The sequence below is a fragment of the Stegostoma tigrinum genome, chromosome 8, assembly GCF_030684315.1.
Source record: "Stegostoma tigrinum isolate sSteTig4 chromosome 8, sSteTig4.hap1, whole genome shotgun sequence".
Taxonomy (NCBI): domain Eukaryota; kingdom Metazoa; phylum Chordata; class Chondrichthyes; order Orectolobiformes; family Stegostomatidae; genus Stegostoma; species Stegostoma tigrinum.
This window is the reverse complement of record NC_081361.1, coordinates 6,173,332-6,191,707: the sequence shown is the minus strand read 5'-3', so window position 1 is coordinate 6,191,707 and position 18,376 is coordinate 6,173,332. Positions and strand designations below refer to the sequence as shown.

At 42.9% G+C, this 18,376-nt stretch overlaps 1 protein-coding gene across 3 annotated transcripts in view; it reads left to right on the top strand.

The window, feature by feature from the left end:
* Nucleotides 1–18,376, top strand: part of rabgap1l (RAB GTPase activating protein 1-like) — a 444,915-nt gene that overhangs the window by 154,470 nt on the left and 272,069 nt on the right. For all 3 annotated transcript variants that reach the window (XM_059647710.1, XM_059647711.1, XM_059647709.1), the window contains one exon: nt 11,428–11,521. In XM_059647710.1, coding sequence (XP_059503693.1) covers nt 11,428–11,521 — 94 coding nt within the window. The remainder of the gene's footprint in view (nt 1–11,427; nt 11,522–18,376) is intronic.

Genomic DNA, 18,376 nt, shown 5'->3' with positions numbered 1-18,376 from the left:
CTGCATGTTGCGTATTAATTTTGTGATTTATGTTCCAAGGCAGCATTTTCAACTGAACACTGACACTTTTCAGTCTCTCACCATTCAAAGATGCTCTGATTTTTTTTTTGTCTGTTCTGACCAAGCATTTCTCCACATATTCCATCTGCTGTATTCATGCCCACCCATTCAACCTTGTCAAATCCTTTCACAGCCTGTACACATCCTCCTCAGAGCTAACATTCCTGCATAGTTTTTTGCAGTAATCAAAGTTGGATGTATTAAATTCAGTCATCTCATTAAAGTCATTATTAAAGATTGTCAATTTCCAAGGCTGAAGTACTGATCCCTTTGCAACTAGTTTGTCTCAACTGACCTGTGTATTTTTTTCTCAGTTTTCTATCAGTTAACCAATTCTCAATGCTTATCAACATATTATGAATAATTCCTTTTCCCTAGATTTTGCAGAATCACTTTTCAGTCAAGTCTCTTCATAATATTAAAGATCCCTTTTATATTAACCCTCTGCTCTCTTTTTCAAAAGAAAAGTCTCCAATCTGTTGAATGCTTCCGTTTTAGTATCAGCATTGTAAATCTCTTTCTCGCCTTCTCTAGTGCCTGTATTTCCTTCCAGAGAATATGGAAGTCTGTATTTGGAGAGAGGGTAAAATTGGTGACTGCAAGTGGGCTAATGGAAAATTGACAGCTGATTTAAAGTTCACAGGACTGTGGGTCACACTCTTTTTGGAAACTTGTTTCCCACCCTTGTGATCACTTTTGCATGGCTTGAAATTGAAAATTGTGACAATGTTTTCCAAGTCAATGGAAGATAAAAATAAGACCAGGAAACCATTCATGTTAGTAAAGATGTAATGTAACTAAGATTCAGCACAAATTGACAAGATTTTTCTACCTTCTCATATCTCTAGATTTGTAGTCATTGGTCTTGGGAACTTAATCACTTTAGTATTTTTTTATCCATGGGATGTGGACATCACTGGCTGGCGAGCATTTATTGCCCGTCCCTAATTGCCCTGGAGAAGGTGGTGGTGAGCTGCTTTCTTGAACCACTGTGGTCCATGTGCTTTGAGTAGACCCACAGTTCTGCTAGGGAGGGAGTTCCAGGATTTTGACACAAAAGGAACAATGATAGATTTCCAAGTTAGGATGGTATGCAGTTTGGAAGGGCAACTTGGAGGGAGGTGTTCCTCTGTGGCTGCTGCCCTTGTCCTTCTAGATGGAATTGGTTGTGGGGTTTGGAATGTGCCGCCTTCGTGAATTTCTGCAGTGCATCTTGTAGATGGTACACATTGCTGCCACTGAGCATCAGTCGTGGTGGGAGTGAATGTTTGTGGATGTGGTGCCAATCAAGTGGGCTGCTTTGCATGGATGGTGTCAAGCTTCTTGAGTGGTGTTGGACCTACGCTCATTCACGCCAGTGAGGTGTATTCTATCACATGCCTGACTTGTGTCCTGTAGATGGACGGCAGGCTTTGGTGAATCTGGCGTTGAGGTTCACTGTGTAGGATTCCAAGCCTCTGATTAGCCACAGTATTTATATGACTAGTCCAGTTCAGTTTGTGGTCAGTAGTAACCCCGAGAATGAGGAATTCAGTGATAGTAATATAATTGAATGTCATTGGTCAAACAATTGTTAGATTCTCTTCTGTTAGAAATTGACAATGCCTAGCATTTGTTTACTGTAAATGTTGATTGCCACTTTTCAGCCAAAGCCTGGATATTGTCCAGGTCTTGCCACATTTGCCTTGGTTTCTGAGGAGTCTTATGCAATCATCAGTGAACATCCCAATTCTGATCTTATCATGGAGGGAAGGTCATTGATGAAACAACTGAAGATGTTTGGGCCTAGGACAATCCTCTGAGGAACTCCTGCAGAGATGCCCTGAAGCTGAGATAGATTTAGATTAAATTCCCTACAGTGTGGAAACAGGCCCTTCAGCCAACAAGTCCAGACTGCACCCTTGGAGCATCCCACCCAGACCCATATAACCCACACACCCCTGAACACTACCGGCAATTTAGCATGGCCAATCCACCTAGTCTGCGCATCTTCGGACTGTGGGAGGAAACCGGAGCACCCGGAGGAAACCCACGCAGGCACGGGGAGAATGTGCAAACTCCACACAGACTGATGTGATCCTGAGGCTGGATTTGAACTTGGGTTGCTGGTGCTGTGAGGCTGCAGTGCTAATCACTGAGGCCACCGTGCCGCCCTGACCTCCAGCAACCATAGCCACTATCCTATGTGTCAGGTATGACTCCAACCAGTTTGCTTCCTGATTCCCATTAACTCCACTTTTGCTGGCACTCTTTGATGCCATGCTTTTGATGTCAAGGTCTGTCACCTCTGGAAATGAGTGTTTTTGTTCACGTTTGAACCAAAGCTGTCATGAAGTCAGGAGCTGATTGGTCCTGGTGGAACCCGAACTGAGCATCACTGAGAAGGTTGTTCAGACTTTCTACTAATTGTTATAACTGAGTAGTTTTCTAGGCCAACTCAAGGGTCAGTTAAGTTACAGTGTATCAGGAGTTACATGTAGGCCTCAGCTATTAAGAACAGCAGATTTCCTTCCATGATGGATGTTAGCAAACAAGATGGATTTGTTCAATAATTGCTAATGGTTTCTTGGTCATCATTTGACTATAGGGTCCAGGGCAATTCCAAAACAGGCGTGAAGCTTCTACATATTTCATTTGTCCTTAGAGAAAGGGTCCCTGCCAATGAATATATTTGCTTCCAGCAAGAGTAAATTCACCACAATGAGTCAACTGATCATTGTAAATTAGTTGTTAATGTGATGATTAACACACTCAAGGTTGTTATGCTTCATTTATTCATAGAGTGTTGACATCACTGGCTGAGCCAGCATTTATTGCCCATCCCTAGTTGCCCTTGAGAAGGTAGTGGTGTGCTGCCTACTTGAACTGCTGCAGTCCTTGTGCTGTAGGTGTATCCACAATGCCATTAGAGAGGATTTCCAGGATATAACCAGCGACAGTGAAGGAACAGGGTAATATATTTCAAAGTCAAGTTGGTGAGTGAGGGGAACTTGCAGGTTCTCATGTATCTGTTGTCCTTTTCCTTCTTGGTGGAAGAGGTCATGGGTTTGGAAGGTGCTGTCTCAGGTGCCAAATTGAATGTCTGCACTGCTTCTTACAGACACTGCTGCTGGTGTGCATTGGACATTAATGTACTTTGATTGTCTTCTCTCACTGGAAAAGCAATAATATGCTGATTCTCCTACATTAACAGACACAGTGATATATGGATTCTACTTACTGTTAGCCACATTAGTTGGTTTGGAGAAAATTGTCTCCTCAGGAACTGAAACTGTGACCTGAAATTGTCACACCGTGAATTTATGTAGTAGGTCAAGAGGGATGTGATGGAGACTGTTCATATAATTGTATCTCTATTTTCACTCCTGCATTTTATGGATATGTTTCTTCTGTTTGAACCCAAAACCAGAGCCATTCAGTTCAATGTTTTGCTTAAATCACCTGCACTATGGTGCTGGCTTTGTGCTGTCACTGCCCTTGACACTGGATCTGGCCATGCATTTACGCACTTGGTGTAATGGTCATATCAATTATTCAGCTGTTGTACTAATGTGCCCAATGTTGGTTATTGTGTTGTAGATAATCACTTATTACACAGCAGACTTTTTTTTAAAACCAAGAGACTAGAAGAACACAGCAAGCCATCTGGAGGAAAGGAGCAGTCAATGTTTTGGGTATTACCCTTCTTCAAGAACGTTGAATGCTCCTTTCCTCCAGATGCTGTCTGGCTTGCTGTATTCTTCCAGCCTCCTGTCTGTCTATCTTGGTTTTGATCATCTGCAGTTTTGTTTAGTCTCTAATTGCTTTTTTTTTCAGACAGCACCAGGATTAAATGGCTGACTTCCTGCATTGAATTACTTTAATCTGCTGGTGAATTGTCCCATGTGAGATACTGGAATAATAGTGGACAGTGGTAGGTCAAATTCACTGCGGGGCCATGCAGTTCGGACTTAAAGAAAATAGATGAGAATGTTATCTAAATGAGATGAAACATTGAAATGTATATAGGGTACATTTATAGATATCACAAAATGCTAACAAAAGTATGTAAAAATCATTGAAAAGTCGAATGGAATGTTGGCTGTTGTATTCCAGTTCTCGCAAGGTTGGAAGTTAGTGTTCTTTTTGTGGAAAGCCTGGGCTTGACTCCATCTAGAATTCTGGATTCAGTTCCAGCCTCAGCACCTCATGAAGGAGATATTGGCCTTGGAGGGTATGCAGCACAGATTCCCCAGAATGATCCCAGGATCCAAAAAGTTAAATTTTCAGGATCAGTTTCATAGCTGAGGATTCATTTCCCCTGAGTTTAAGGGTAATTTGATTCACATGTTCTATAGGGTAAATGGGTAGAAAAAATTTCCATTGCTGGAGAATTCAGAAGAAGGGGACATCAGCTTCAATTAGAACAGTTTAGGAATTAGGTCAGAACACACTTCTTCCCACAAACCTTGTTGAAGTTTCTGGCTACATCATGGAACAGGACTCTCCTCCAGCCTGCTTCTGGCCCAAAGCACAGGACTCTCCTCCGTCCTGCGGCTGGCCCAGAGCACAGGACTCTTTCCCCTGGCCTGCAGCTGGCCCAGAGGACAGGACTCTTCCCCCGGCCTGTGGCTGGCCCAGAGCACAGGACTCTTCCCCCGGCCTACCGGCTGAAACTACATTTCTTCCGTGGCCTGCTGGCTGCGTCTGGTCCTCACCCCTGGCCTGCCGGCCGAGTCTAAGCCTCTTCTCCCCGTCGGCATGTTAAAGGGTGGAGATATTCTTTCCTCGTAAGCTCCTCAGTGAAATTAGCTCCTTTCATGTATATGCATTTTAATGAAACAAGTAACTGCCCCTCTCCAGTTACTTCAGATCCACAGACAGCAATGACTCCCAACTCTCAACAACATTAAATGGATCACCTACAGCAATGGTGAATGCACACAGTGCCTCTGGTTGTTTTTAGCAGCTTTGACCTTCAGTTACCTGTTGTGCTTTCCTCAATATACCTGACACCCCACACCTCCTCTTCAAAATAATGACATTTCCTTTGAGAAATACTCTGTTGTTAGCTGACCTTACACTCTTTACAAAATAGCAGTTAAAATTTCAGTTTCAGGTCAAATCAGAATTTTGTCTCAGTTGCATCTCTGTGAGGTGCAATATAAAAATACCATGAGCTGGAAAATGTTGAATGTGAGATTTTTTTCTTTTGGATGAAAGTCAATGGCTATTACTTTTAGCCACCGTTTGAACTGTAGATATAATGCCTTTCAGAGAATCATAGAGTTGAACAGTTAGGCCATTTAGACCACCCTTTCTGTGCTGGCAACTTGGTGGAGCTAGTGAATCAGTCCTATCTTCCTGTTGTGTCGTTATTGACATGCACATTTAACAAATTCAAGTATTTGCCCAATTTACCTTTGCATGTTACTATTCAATCTGCCTCTCAGGCAAAGCACTCTAGATATAACAGCCGATGGTTTCAAGAAAAGTTTCCTTATCTCACCTCAGGGTTCTTTGGAAATCACTTAGAAGTGTTACTTCTGATTTAAAAATCTCCTGCACTGGAAACAGTTTCTTCTGATTTAAGACCATTCTTGATTTTAAACTTAGCTGTCAGATCTCCTCCTTAACTGCCTGTGATTAGTTTCTCTAATATCTGCACAAAGCTGAAGCCCGGTAACCCTGGTACCATTCTAGTGAGTTTCCCTCACACCCTCAACAAGCAACAATGGCAATTTGCATTTGTATGGTGATTTCAGTGTAATAAACTGTCCTAGGAATTACAGAAGCATTGCCAAACACAGTTTGACTCTCAACTATATAAAGCAGATGCTAGAACCAACACTCTGACCAAAGGTTTGGTCAGAAAGGTCAGATCTGAAAACAAAAAGAGGAGAATTTTAGGGAAGGAGTTTCAGAATTGAGACCTGTGGGCATGGCCCAGTAGTGGTGAAGCAGTCAAAATTAGGGTTGCAAAAGCATCCAAAATTGGAGAAGCAGAGAGATCTTGGAGAGTTGTAGGAAGTTACAGGTGTAGTTGAAGGTTAGTCATGGTGAGAGATTTTAAAACTGCTCAACACCTTGACATTCATTCTGAAGTCCGGTGCCCAGAATTTGTCCCAACACTTCAGCTATGCCTTATTAGTGAGATCTAAAAGTTCAATATAATCTCCTTGGTTGTGTCCGATGCCTCTGTTAATGAAACAAAGGATCTTATCATGCCACTTCGAAAGTCTTGTGTTCATAGATTCCAGGCCTCTCTGAAACCTTTAACATTTGTAGAATCTAGTTTAAAACATAAGCACAATGAGCTAACAGCAGTGGACCATTCAGCCATTAAATTGTGCTCTCTGCCATTCAATAAAATAAGGGTTAACCTGATCAAGGCAGAACTGTGCTCTGCTTGTACCCATTGACCCTCACCAATTCATTTGATCCTTTTGTAAATCAAAAATCCACCTAACTCAGTACTAAATATATTCAGTGACCCAGCTTCTGCTGTCTGTGGTAGGGAATTCCACAGATTAGTGACCCTGTGAAAGAAGAAATTGCTTCTCATCTCTATCTTAAGTCAGTAACCCCATATTATTTACAGCCACCGTAGACCGTGTTGGACTGTTTGTCTTTGAAGAATAAATCTCTACATCTATTGGATGTGCTTTGCAGAGATTCAGTGCATAGATAGCAAATGGCCTGAGGAAGAGCTTTTGGTGATGATGTGGAATCAGATCGTGGAGTTTTTGAAATGATTCGTTTACATCAGCAGATAGGACATATCGACTTCTTTGGTGAATTTGAAATTGAAAGCTACTCTTAATCAAGTGATGATGAAGCTATAATTTGTTGTTGTAAAAACCCATCTGCTTCAGTGATGTCCTTTAGGAATAGCGATTTGAAGACCTTATCCAATCTGGCCTACTTGTTATTCCGCAGCAATGTGGTTGACCCTTAACTGCCGCTGAAATGGCTGAGCAACCCACTCAGGACAAGGATATTGAAGATACCTTACTTGTGAAACTGCAATATGCAGAAGACAGTGTCATCTCCACTCCGTCAGAAGAGAATCTTCAAGCCTCGCGTAACATATTTGTACAAGCCGACTGAAGAATTATCCGCAGCCTGAGCCTTAAAGAAAATTCAGATCCTTTACCACCCCATCCCAGGTCAAGTTCTGGTCCATCCCTCCATTAAGATCAATGGAGAAATCCTGCCAACATTTGAGACTATCTCCCATACCGGAGAAGTTACCTCTCATCTAAGGCTGACATTGATGCAGAGATTCAACATCACATCCAATCTGAGCACTGCCTTCAGATGCGTAAAGATGACAATCTTCATATTATCATCAGGACATGAAGGAGTCCTGACTGGGGTAGAGCAAGTACAGCCTCTGGAGCTTGTTCAGAGCAGTATAGATATAAAATAGTAGAACTTTCAGACCAGGAGTGTTTGGTGGGAAATCAGTGTTGGATTTTCAAAACTGAATCCCAAAACTTTAGAATTAGACTTGAATGAAGAAGCGTTGCCAATCCTAATGCCTGCGAAGGATTTTGGCTTAATGTTGTAAATTCCACAATATAAACAAACTTCCATTAACACTTTGCATCAGTGTTTCCTATGGATTAGGATGTGGAAGCTAGAGAACTTGGGTAAAATAAATAGCAACATCTTGAAAAATGCCCGTATTACAGAGGAGGTGGTGCTAGATGTCTTAAAATGCTTAAAGGTGGATAAATCCCTGGGACTTCATTATATGTACCCGATAATTCTATGGGAAGCTCGAGAAGTGATTGTTGGGCCCCTTGCGGAGATATTTTTATCATTGATAGCCACAGGTGAGGTGCTGGAAGACTAGAGGTTGGCTAATGTGGTGTGGTAAGAAAGGTGGTAAGGAAAAGCCAGGGAACTATATACTGGTGAGCCTGACGGTGGTGGGTGAGTTCTTTGAGGTGATCTTGAGGTATTAGGATTTATATATACTTGGAAAGCAAGGTCTGATTAGGAATAGTCAACATGGTTTGGTGTATGGGAAATCATGTCTCGCTAAGTTGATTGAGTTTGTTTGAAGAATTAACAAAGAGGATTGATGAGCAGTGAATGTGATCCAGATGGACTTCAGTAAAGTGTTCGACGAGGTACCTCATGGTAGACTGTTTAGCAAGGTTAGATCACGTGCAATACAGGAAGAACGAACCACTTGGATATAGAACTGGCTTGAAGGCAGGCAGCAGAGGGTGATGGTGGAGGGTTACTTTTCAGACTGAAGGCTATGACCAGCGGGGTGCCACAAGGATCAATGCTAGGTCCACAGTTTTTTGTCGTTGATATAAATGATTTGGATGTGAATGTAGGTGGTATGGTGAGTAAGTTGCAGATGGCTTCAAAATTGGAGGAATAACCGACAGCAAAGAAGTTACTTCAGAGTACGACAGGACCTTGATCAGGTGGGCAAATGGGCCGAAGAATGGTAGATGGTGTTTAATTTAGATAAATGTGAGGTGTGTGTTGGAAAGGCAATTCAGGGCAGGACTTATATATTTGATGGTAACGTCCTAGGGAGTGTTGCTGAACGGAGACCTTGGGGTGCAAGTTCATAGCTCCTTGAAAGTGGACATCACGGGCATACGGGATAGTGAAGAGGGTGTTTGGTATGCTTGTCATTATTGATCAATGCATTGAGTACAGGAGTTGGGATGTCATGTTATGGCTGTACAAGACATTAGTTCGACCACTTTTGGAATACCGCGTTCAGTTTTGGTTTCCCTTGTACAGGAAGGTTTTTGTGAAACTTGAAAGAGTTCAAAATAGATTTACAAGGAAGTTGTGGGTATTGGAGGGATTGAGGTATGGGGAGATGCCAAATAGGCTGGAGCAATTTTCCCTGAAGCATTGGAGGCTGAGGGCTGACCTTATAAAGGTTTATAAAATCACAAGGAGCATGGATAGTGTAAATAGACAAGGACTTCTCCCCCTTGTGGGGAGTCCAGTACTAGAGGGTGTAGCATTAGGGTGAGAGGGAAAAGATTTAAAAGGGCCTTCAGGGGTAATTTTTTCACGCAGAGAGTGGTGCGTGTATAGAATGAGCTGCCAGAAGAAGTGGTGGGGACTGGTACAATTACAACATTTAAAAGGCATCTGGATGGGCATATGAATAGGAAGGGTTCAGAGGGATATAGGCCAAATGCTGGCAAATGGAACTAGATTAATTTTGGATATCTTGTTGGTGTGGGCAAGTTGGACCAAATGGTCTGTTTCCACACTGTACAGCGCTATTATTCTGTGAACTCAGGATTTGTTGCAGTCACCTGTTCTCTTAGCTTTAAGATCATGGCTCTGAAAGCTGTAAAGATTGACCTAATTTATTTTTAAACCCCTTCACTTAAATAGATCAGCACCCATACACCACTTCTTTGATCTCTAAACTATTAAAAATGTTTAAAATCTATAAATCTCACATTTCACTACATCTCATTATAAGGAACCAATGTTTCAACATGTAGCAAAAATAGATTATTAACTGGTAACATGCAAACCTAAAATATAAACTCTTTAAAAAAGCACATACTCAGTTATTTGTTCAGACATGGGATGAATAGGATATCAAGGAGAAACAGTTTTGTTTAGGAATGTCGTAGGTAAAAGAAAATCAGCAAAAAAAAATTGTCTGTCAGAGGTCCTAACAGAGAGGTGATTTCCTCACAGTAATTTTTTTTGTTTTTTTGGCAGTGAAACACTTTGTTGACGACTATAGCAGTCCCCAATTTGGTAGCATGTCAGTTAGACCTAGATCTTGGTACTTTCTTATTGCAATACTTTTGAGTATTATTTCTTTTCCACTTGGAGAGAGAGAAAGAGCAGAAGTGAGTTGGGGAGCTTTGGCAGGCTTGTGAAGGTTTGTGGCCCAACTACCTATTCTCTCAATTCTGTAACAAGCGAACACTTTTAACAAATCCAAATCTTGTAACCGTTTCTTTTCCAGTGTTATTTGGTGCTAATTCCACAGAGTTGCACATAACCATCCAGCTTTGGATTATATTTCCATACAAAATATCTATGGTGCTTTCAATATTTCTCCTTTCCCAAATAAAGACACAAGATTTTGGAATGGTACAGCCAATTTATTTTGCCTGTTGTTCTGAGGGAGCGTCACTGGACCCAAAGCGTTAACTGTGTTTTTTCCTTCACAGATGCTGCCAGATCTGCTGAGCTTTTCCAGCAATTTTCTTTTTGTCCATTATTTACCTTTTCCCAATCTTTTCACGGCGACACGGTGGCTCAGTGGTTAGCACTCCTGCCTCACAGCACCAGGGACCCAGGTTTGATTCCAGCCTTGGGCGACAGTCTGTGCGGAGTTCACACATTCTCCCTGTTTCTGCGTGGGTTTCCTCCCACAGTCCAAAGATTGTGCAGATCAGGTGGTTTGGCTGTGCGAAAATTTCCCATGTGCCCAGGGACATGCAGGCTAGGTGGATTATCCAAGGGAAATGTAGGGTTATAGGGTGGGGATATGGGTCTGTGTGGGGTGCTCTTCAGAATGTCACTGTGCACACAATGGGCCAAATGGCCTGCTTCCACACTTTAGGTATTCTATAATTCCTATAAAAGTTAAGCTGTATGATAGGAGGTTACAGTTGGAGTTTAAGCACCACCATCTATTATTGGAGGAAGATTTGGAGGAGAGGTTGGAATGCTTTTTAGCAAGTAGTTTGATGCAAGGCCAGGCTAAGTTTTCCTTGTGGTATCTAGTCCAAGCATTCCTTCTCCTTGACCTCTGGGGAAAGTTGAAAACAAAATACAGAAATTTCTCATTTGGGGACTTCACTTCCTCCTGCTGCTTCAGTACCTGAGAAACCTGGAACAGTTTACCCATTCAGGCCACTGATTAAATTGGTGACTGATTACCCAGTCAGAAGAACGAACCCAGCTGAATTTGGTTGGGTTTGCTTTCTGCTTATGCAACAAGGTAGAAGTGGATGAATGGCTGGCCCTGAGAGTTAGCCATTTTGAACTGCTCACTCAATATGTGGCAGTCGTGCGGGATTAAAACTGCTCCTGCTGGAAGAGTCATTTTCCTGCATTCACTCTGTTTGGGTGTGTTATGACATACCTCCGTGGCTATCACACATCCTGAGGGCAGAGCAGAACTCAAATCTTCTGACCCAGAGGTGTGGACAGTTCCACTTGCCCCAGGATCATTTAATGGAAGTGTTTCTTGAAGAAGTTTATCTAATAAATTACTATGTACAGTAACAACACGTATGAAACCGTGGTCTTGAAATAATTGCTCTCAGTGTCTCCTGTGAGCTCATTGCACTTTGATTTCCATGTCTTCACTCTGTCCAATGCTGAGCATGGTCTCTTTCACTTTCTACTCTCTTACAGAAAGTGATAATGAACTGTCGAGTGGCACTGGGGATGTTTCCAAGGACTGCCCGGAGAAAATTCTGGAATCGTGGGGGGAGTTGCTGCACAGATGGTGAGTACTGTAATTATCCAGGATGAAGTGAATCTGCTTTCTACTGCAGAACATGTTTATTGTTTGTTGCTAACTAATGGCATTTCCTCTAACTTAAGGCATTTCCTTTACTGCTGCACCCTATCATCATTGGTAATGCGAATGGTTGGAGAAATTAAACGAAACATTCGTGTCCACTGAAATGTGTTGGTGTTTGAGTCCCACCTGTGCCTTGCCTGCTGCTTTTCCTGTTTACTTGTCCTCTGTCTCTCTTAGGTGCTCCTCTCTCACTTACGCCTTCCTCTTTCTGTTGCTTTTGCTCTTGCTCTTTATTCTACGCTCTTTCTCTCTTGCATCTTGCTTAATCACATTCACCCACCATCTCACTTTGCCCTGTGTTTTCCCTCTGCATTCTTCACTGTGTGCACATTTTTTGTAGTTTTTTTAAAATATTCATTTGTAGGATGTGGGTGTTGCTGGCTGGCCAGCATTTCTTGCCCATCCCTAGTTGCTCTTGAGAAGGTGGCGGTGAACTGCTGCAGTCCACATGCTGTAGGTTGACACAGTGCCATTTGGGAGAATTCCAGGATTTTAACCCAGCAATAATGAATGAACAGCGATGCATTTCCAAGCCAGGATGGTGAATGGTTTGGGGAGGAACTTGAAGGTGGTGGTGAACACATGTCTGCTCCCGCACTAGATGGAAGTGGTCATGGGTTTGGAAGGTGCTGTCTGAGGACAGTTGGTGAATTTCTACAGTGCATCTTGTAGATAGTACACACTGCTGCTACTGAATGGCGGTGGTGGAGGGAGTGGATGTCGTTGGATGAAGTGCCAATCAAGTGGGCTTCTTAGTAATGGATGGTATCAAGTTCCTTGAGTTTTGTTGGGGCTGCACTTATCCAAGCAAGTGGAGAGTGTTCCATCACACTTCTGACTTGTGTCTTGTAGATGGCGGACAGGCTTTGAGGAGTCAGGCAGTGTGTCACTTGCCACAGTGGCGGGCAGGGACAGCAGTGTGTGACTGCGTGTGAGGCAGGTAGACGGACCCTGCGGGCAGGAACACAGGAGCTGCAGCCCTTGACATTGTCCCACAGGTATGAGGCACTTGCCCCCTGCGTGGATGAGGAACAGGGCTGCAGGAAGAATGAGTCAACTGACCATGGGACCACGGTGCAGGAGCCCATTCAAGAGGGGGGAACAAAAAGACAGATTGTAGTTGTAGGGATTCCATAATCAGGGGGTTAGACAGTATCCTCTGTGAGCAGGATAGAGAATCCCGAATGGTGTGTCACCTGCCCGGTGCCAGGGTGCGAGACATCTCTGACCCGCTTGAGAGGATACTGGAGAGGGAGGAGGAGGATCCAGTTGTTGTGGTCCACGTAGGTACCAACAACATAGGCAGGACCTGGGGGTAAAAGAAGACGTGTTTCAGGATTCTGAAAAGCTAAGAACAAAATTAAAAAACTGGTCTGCAAGGGCCATAATCTCTGTTGCCTGAGCCACGTGCAAATTGGCAGAGGGTGGTGAGGATCAGGGAAGTAAACACATGGCTAAAAGAGTGGTGTGGGAAAGAGGGTTTCCTTTTCATGGGGCACTGGCATCAGATCTGGAACGGGAAGGATCTACTGCTGGGATGAACTCCATCTGAACAGGCCGGGTTGAGTGTTCTGGCGAAAAGGTGGTTGATAGGACTTTAAACTAGTAAGTAGAGGGAGAATAACAATTAATGTAAGGCAAAGCAGCAGGTTAGCATGTGACGAGGAAGCTTCAACTTCATTGAAAATTAGGAAAAATGTTCAAGGGAAGGAGAACTCAAGAGCTGTTAGTAATGGAGGTAATAGGACCCAAAAAGAAGGTCCAAAAACTGGCATAAGGGCACTTTATCTGAATTATTAGAGCATTCGAAACAAGGTGGAAGAGTTGATGGTGAAAATCATGGCAAATGGGTACGATTTAGTGGCCTTTACATGGTTACAGGATGGTCATGACTGGGAGTTAAGTGTCCAGGGATATCAAACTGGAAGGACAATATCATATTGGAAGGACAGACAGGAAGGTAAGGGAGGAGGTGTTGCTCTGATTTTTAAGGATGATATCAGGGCGGTAGTGAGAGATGATATAGGTACTACTAAACAAAAGGTTGAATCTATTTGGGTGGAAATTAGGAATAACAAGGAGAAGAAGTCACTGATAGGTGTGGTCTATAGGCCGCCAAATAATTACATTGTGGTGGGGTGGGCAATAAACATAGAAATAGCTAATGCATTGAAAAATGGTACAGCAATTATCATGGAGGATTTTAATCTACATATCGATTGGTCAAACCAGGTCGGTCATGGCAGCCTTGAGGAGGAGTTCATAGAATGCATCGTGATAATGTGTGGACCCTGTGGAGATTGGAGAGGTGCTAAGTGATTATTTATCATCTGTTTTCACTGAGGAATAGGAGAATATTGTAGAGGAGATGACTGAGTTACGGGCTACTAGAATTGAAAGGATTAAGGTTAGTAAGGAGGAGGTGTTATCATTTCTAGGAGGTGTGAAGGTAGATAAATCCCCTGGGCCAGATGGGATTTCTCCGAGGATTGTCTGGGAAGCTAGGGAGGAGGTGGCGGAGCCTTTGGCCTTGATCTTTGAGTCCTCATTGTCTACAGGTTCAGTACGAGACGACTGGAGGATTGCAAATGTTGTGCCCTTGTTCAAGAAGGGCAGTAGGGATGACCCAGGTAATTATAGACCTGTGAACCTTACGTCTGTTGTAGGAAAAGTTTTGGGAAGGATTATAAGAGATAGGATTTATAGTCATCTGGCAAGCAACAATTTGATTGGAGATAATCAGCATGGATGCGTCAAGGGCAGGTCGTGTCTCACAAACCTCATTGAGTTTTTTGCGAAGGTGACCAAGCACATGGATGAAGGAAGGGCAGTTGACGTGGTGTACATGGACTTCAGTAAAGCCTTCACGTGGTAGGTTATTGGAGAAAATACGGAGGCACAGGATTGAGGGAGATTTAGCAGTTTGGATTAGAAACTGGCTTTCTGTAAGAAGGCAGCGAGTGGTGGTTGATGGAATATATTCAGCCTGGAGTCCGGTTACTAGTGGTGTGCCTCAAGGATCTGTTTTGGGACCACTGCTGTTTGTCATTTTTATAAATGACTTGGACGCAGGTATAGGTGGATGGGTTAGTAAGTTTGCAGATGACACTAAAGTCGATGGAGTGGTGGACAGTGTGGACAAATGTTGCAGTTTGTTGGGAGACTTGGATAAACTGCACAATTGGGCTGAAAGGTGGCAATTTCAGTTTAATATGGATAAATGTGAGGTGATTCACTTTGGGAGGAATAATAGGAAGGCAGAATACCGAGTCAATGGAAAGATTCTTGGTAGTGTGGATGTGCAGAGGGATCTTGGTGTCCATGTACATAGATCCCTGAAAGTTGCCACCCAGGTTGATAGTGCTATTAAGAAGATTTATGGTGTGTTAGGTTTTACTGATAGAGGGATTGCGTTCCGGAGCCATGATGTCATGCTGGAACTGTACAAAACGCTAGTGCGACCTCATTTGGAATATTGCGTGCAGTTCTGGTTGCCCCATTACAGGAAGGATGTGGAAGTATTGGAAAAGGTGCAGCGGAGATTTACCAGGATGTTGCCTGGTCTGGAGCGCAGGCCCTGTTACGAAAGGCTGAGGGACTTGGATCTGTTCTCAGTGGAGAGAAGGAGGCTAAGAGGGGATTTTATAGAGACATACAAGATGATCAGAGGATTAGATAGGGTGGACAGTGAGAGTCTTTTTCCGAGGTTGATGACTTCAGCTTGTACAAGGGGGCATAGCTACAAATTGAGGGGTGATAAATTTAAGACAGATGTCAGAGACAGGTTCTTTACTCAGAGAGTGGTAAGGGCGTGGAACACCCTGCCTGCCAATGTAGTTAACTCAGCCATATTAAGGGCATTTAAACAGTCCTTGGATAAGCATATGGATAATGATGGGATAGTGTAGGGGGAGGGGCTTAGATTAGTTCACAGGTTGGTGCAACATCGAGGGCTGAAGGGCCTGTTCTGCGCCGTATTGTTCTATGTTCTATGATAATTTCTTTGAACAATATGTAATGGAATCTACAAGGGAGCAAGCTATCCTAGATCTAGTCCTGTGTAATGGGACATGAATAATTAATGATCTCACAGTTAAGGATTCTCTCGGAAGGAGTGATCACAGTATGGTCGAATTTAAAATACAGATGGAGTTTGAGAAGGTTAAATCCAGTACCTATGGCCTATGCTTAAACAAAGGAGACTATGAAGGAAGAGGGAGGCATTAGCTAAGGTAGAATGGGAGCAAAAACTTTATGGTGGGTCAATTGAGGAACAATGGAGAACTTTGAAAACAATTTTTCACAGTGCTCAGCAGAAGTATATTCTAGTGATAAGGAAGAACTGTATGAAAAGAGAGCCAGCCATCGATGTCTAAGGTATTAAAGGAAAGTATCAGATTGAAAAAAAAAATCACATACAAAAAAGCAGAGAGTAGTGGGAAACCAGTAGACTCGGAAATCTTTAAAGGCCCACAGAAAGCCACAAAAAAGTTATAAAGAAAAGTAAGCTAAATTATGAGTAAACTAGCTCAGAATATAAAAATAGGTAGCAAAAGTTTCTATAAATATATAAATCGTAAAAGAGTAGTGAAGGCAAACATTGGTCCTTTAGAGGATGAAAAAACCAATTTAATAACTGGGAATAAGGAACTAGCAGAGACATTAAAAAGTTGTTTCATGTCTGTCTTCACAATGGAAGACACAGATAACATAGTGAAAGAAGGTTATAGCAGGTGAGGACCTAGAAACTATCATTAGCACTAAGGAGGCAGTGCTGGGCAAGCTAATGGGGCAAAAGGTAGACAAGTCACCCGGCCCTGATGGAATGCATCCCAGGGTACTAAAAGAGGTGAGGGGGGAAACAGCTAGTGCACTAGTAATTATTTACCAAAATTCACTAGACGCTGAGGTGGTTCCTACAGATTGGAAAACAGCCAATGTGACGCCTCTGTTTAAAAATGGAAGTAGACAAAAAGCAGGTAATTATCGGCCAGTTAGCTTAACTTCGGTAGTGGGCAAAATGCTTGAATCTATCATTAAGGAAGAAATAGCAAGACATCTGGATATAAATTGTCCCATTGGGAAAACCCAGCATGGGTTCATGAAGGGTAGGTCATGTTTAACTAACTTGGTAGAATTCTTTGAGGACATTACTTGCATGGTGGACAGTATGGGACCTGTGGATGTGGTGTGTCTGGATTTCGAGAAAGCATTTGACAAGGTGCCACACCAAAGGCTGCTATATAAGATAAATTTGCATGGTAATACAGGTAATGTATTGGCATGGATAGAGGATTGGTTGACCAGTGGAAAGCAAAGAGTAGGCGTGAATGGGTGTTTTTCTGGTTGGCGGTCAGTGGATAGTGGTGTGCCTCAGGGATCGGTGTTGGGACCTCAATTGTTTACAATTTATATTGATGATTTGGAGTTGGGAACTCAGTGTGGTGTATCAAAATTTGCAGGTGACATTAAGGTGAGTGGTAGAGCAAAGTGTGCAGAAGACATGAAAGTCTGTAGATAGTCTAAGTGAGTGGGCAAAGGTCTGGCAGATGGAATGCAGTGTTGATAAGTGTGAGGCCATCCATTTTGGTAGAAATAACAGCAAATAGGACTGTTTTAAATGGTAAAAAAAATTGCAGCACACTGCTGCACAGAGAGACTTGGATGTCCTTGTGCATGAATCGCTAAAAGTAGGATTGCAGATGGAGCAGGTAATTAAAAAGGCAAATTGAATTTTGTCTGTCATTGCTAGTGGGATGGAGTTTAAAAACAGGGAGGCTATGCTGCAGCTGCATAGGGTCCTGGTGAGGCCACACCTGGAGCACTGTGTGCAGTTTTGGTCTCCTTACTTGAGAAGAGATTTACTAGCACTGGAGAGGGTGAAGAGGAGATTCATTCAGTTGATTCCAGATTTGAGAGAGTTGGATGTTGAGGAGAGACTGAGTAGACTGGGATTATACTCATGGGAATTCAGAAGAATGAGGGGAGATCTTATAGAAACAGATACGATTATGAAGGGAATAGACACGGTGGAGGCAGGGAGGTTGTTTCCGCTAGCAGGTGAAACTAGTACTTAGGGGGCATAGCCTCAAAATAAAGGGAAGCAAATGTAGGACTGAGGTCAGGAGGAAGTTCTTTACCCAAAGGGTTATGAATCTGTGGAATTCCGTGCCCAGTGAAGCAGTTGAAGCTACCTTGCTGAATGTTTTTAAGGCAAGGCCAGATAAATTTTTGAACAGTAAAGGAATTAAGGGTGATGGTGAGTTGCGGTTAAGTGGAGCTGAGTTTCAAAGATCAGCCATGATCTTATTTAATGGCAGGGCAGGCTCAAGGGCCCAGATGGCCTACTGCTGCTCATAGTTCTTATGTATTCCCAGCTTCTGGCCTGCTCTTGTAGCCACTATGTTTATGTGATGAACCCAGTTGAGTTTTTGGTCAATGATAACACCCAGAATGTTGATAGTAGGGAAGTCAATGATGGTAACACTGTTGAATGTCAAGGGGCGGTGGCTAGATTGTCTCTTATTGGTGACGGCCGTAGCCTGACATTAATGTGGTGCGAATGTTACTTGCCACTTGTTGGCCCAAGCCTGGATATTGTCCAGATCTTGTTGCATTTGAACATAGACTGCTTCAGTATCTGAGGAGTTGTGAATGTTGCTGAGTATTGCGCAATCATCAGAGAACATCGCCATTTTTGACTGTATGATGGAGGATAGTCATTGATGAAGCAGCTGGAAATGGTCGGTCTGAGGACAGTACCCTGAGGAATTCCTG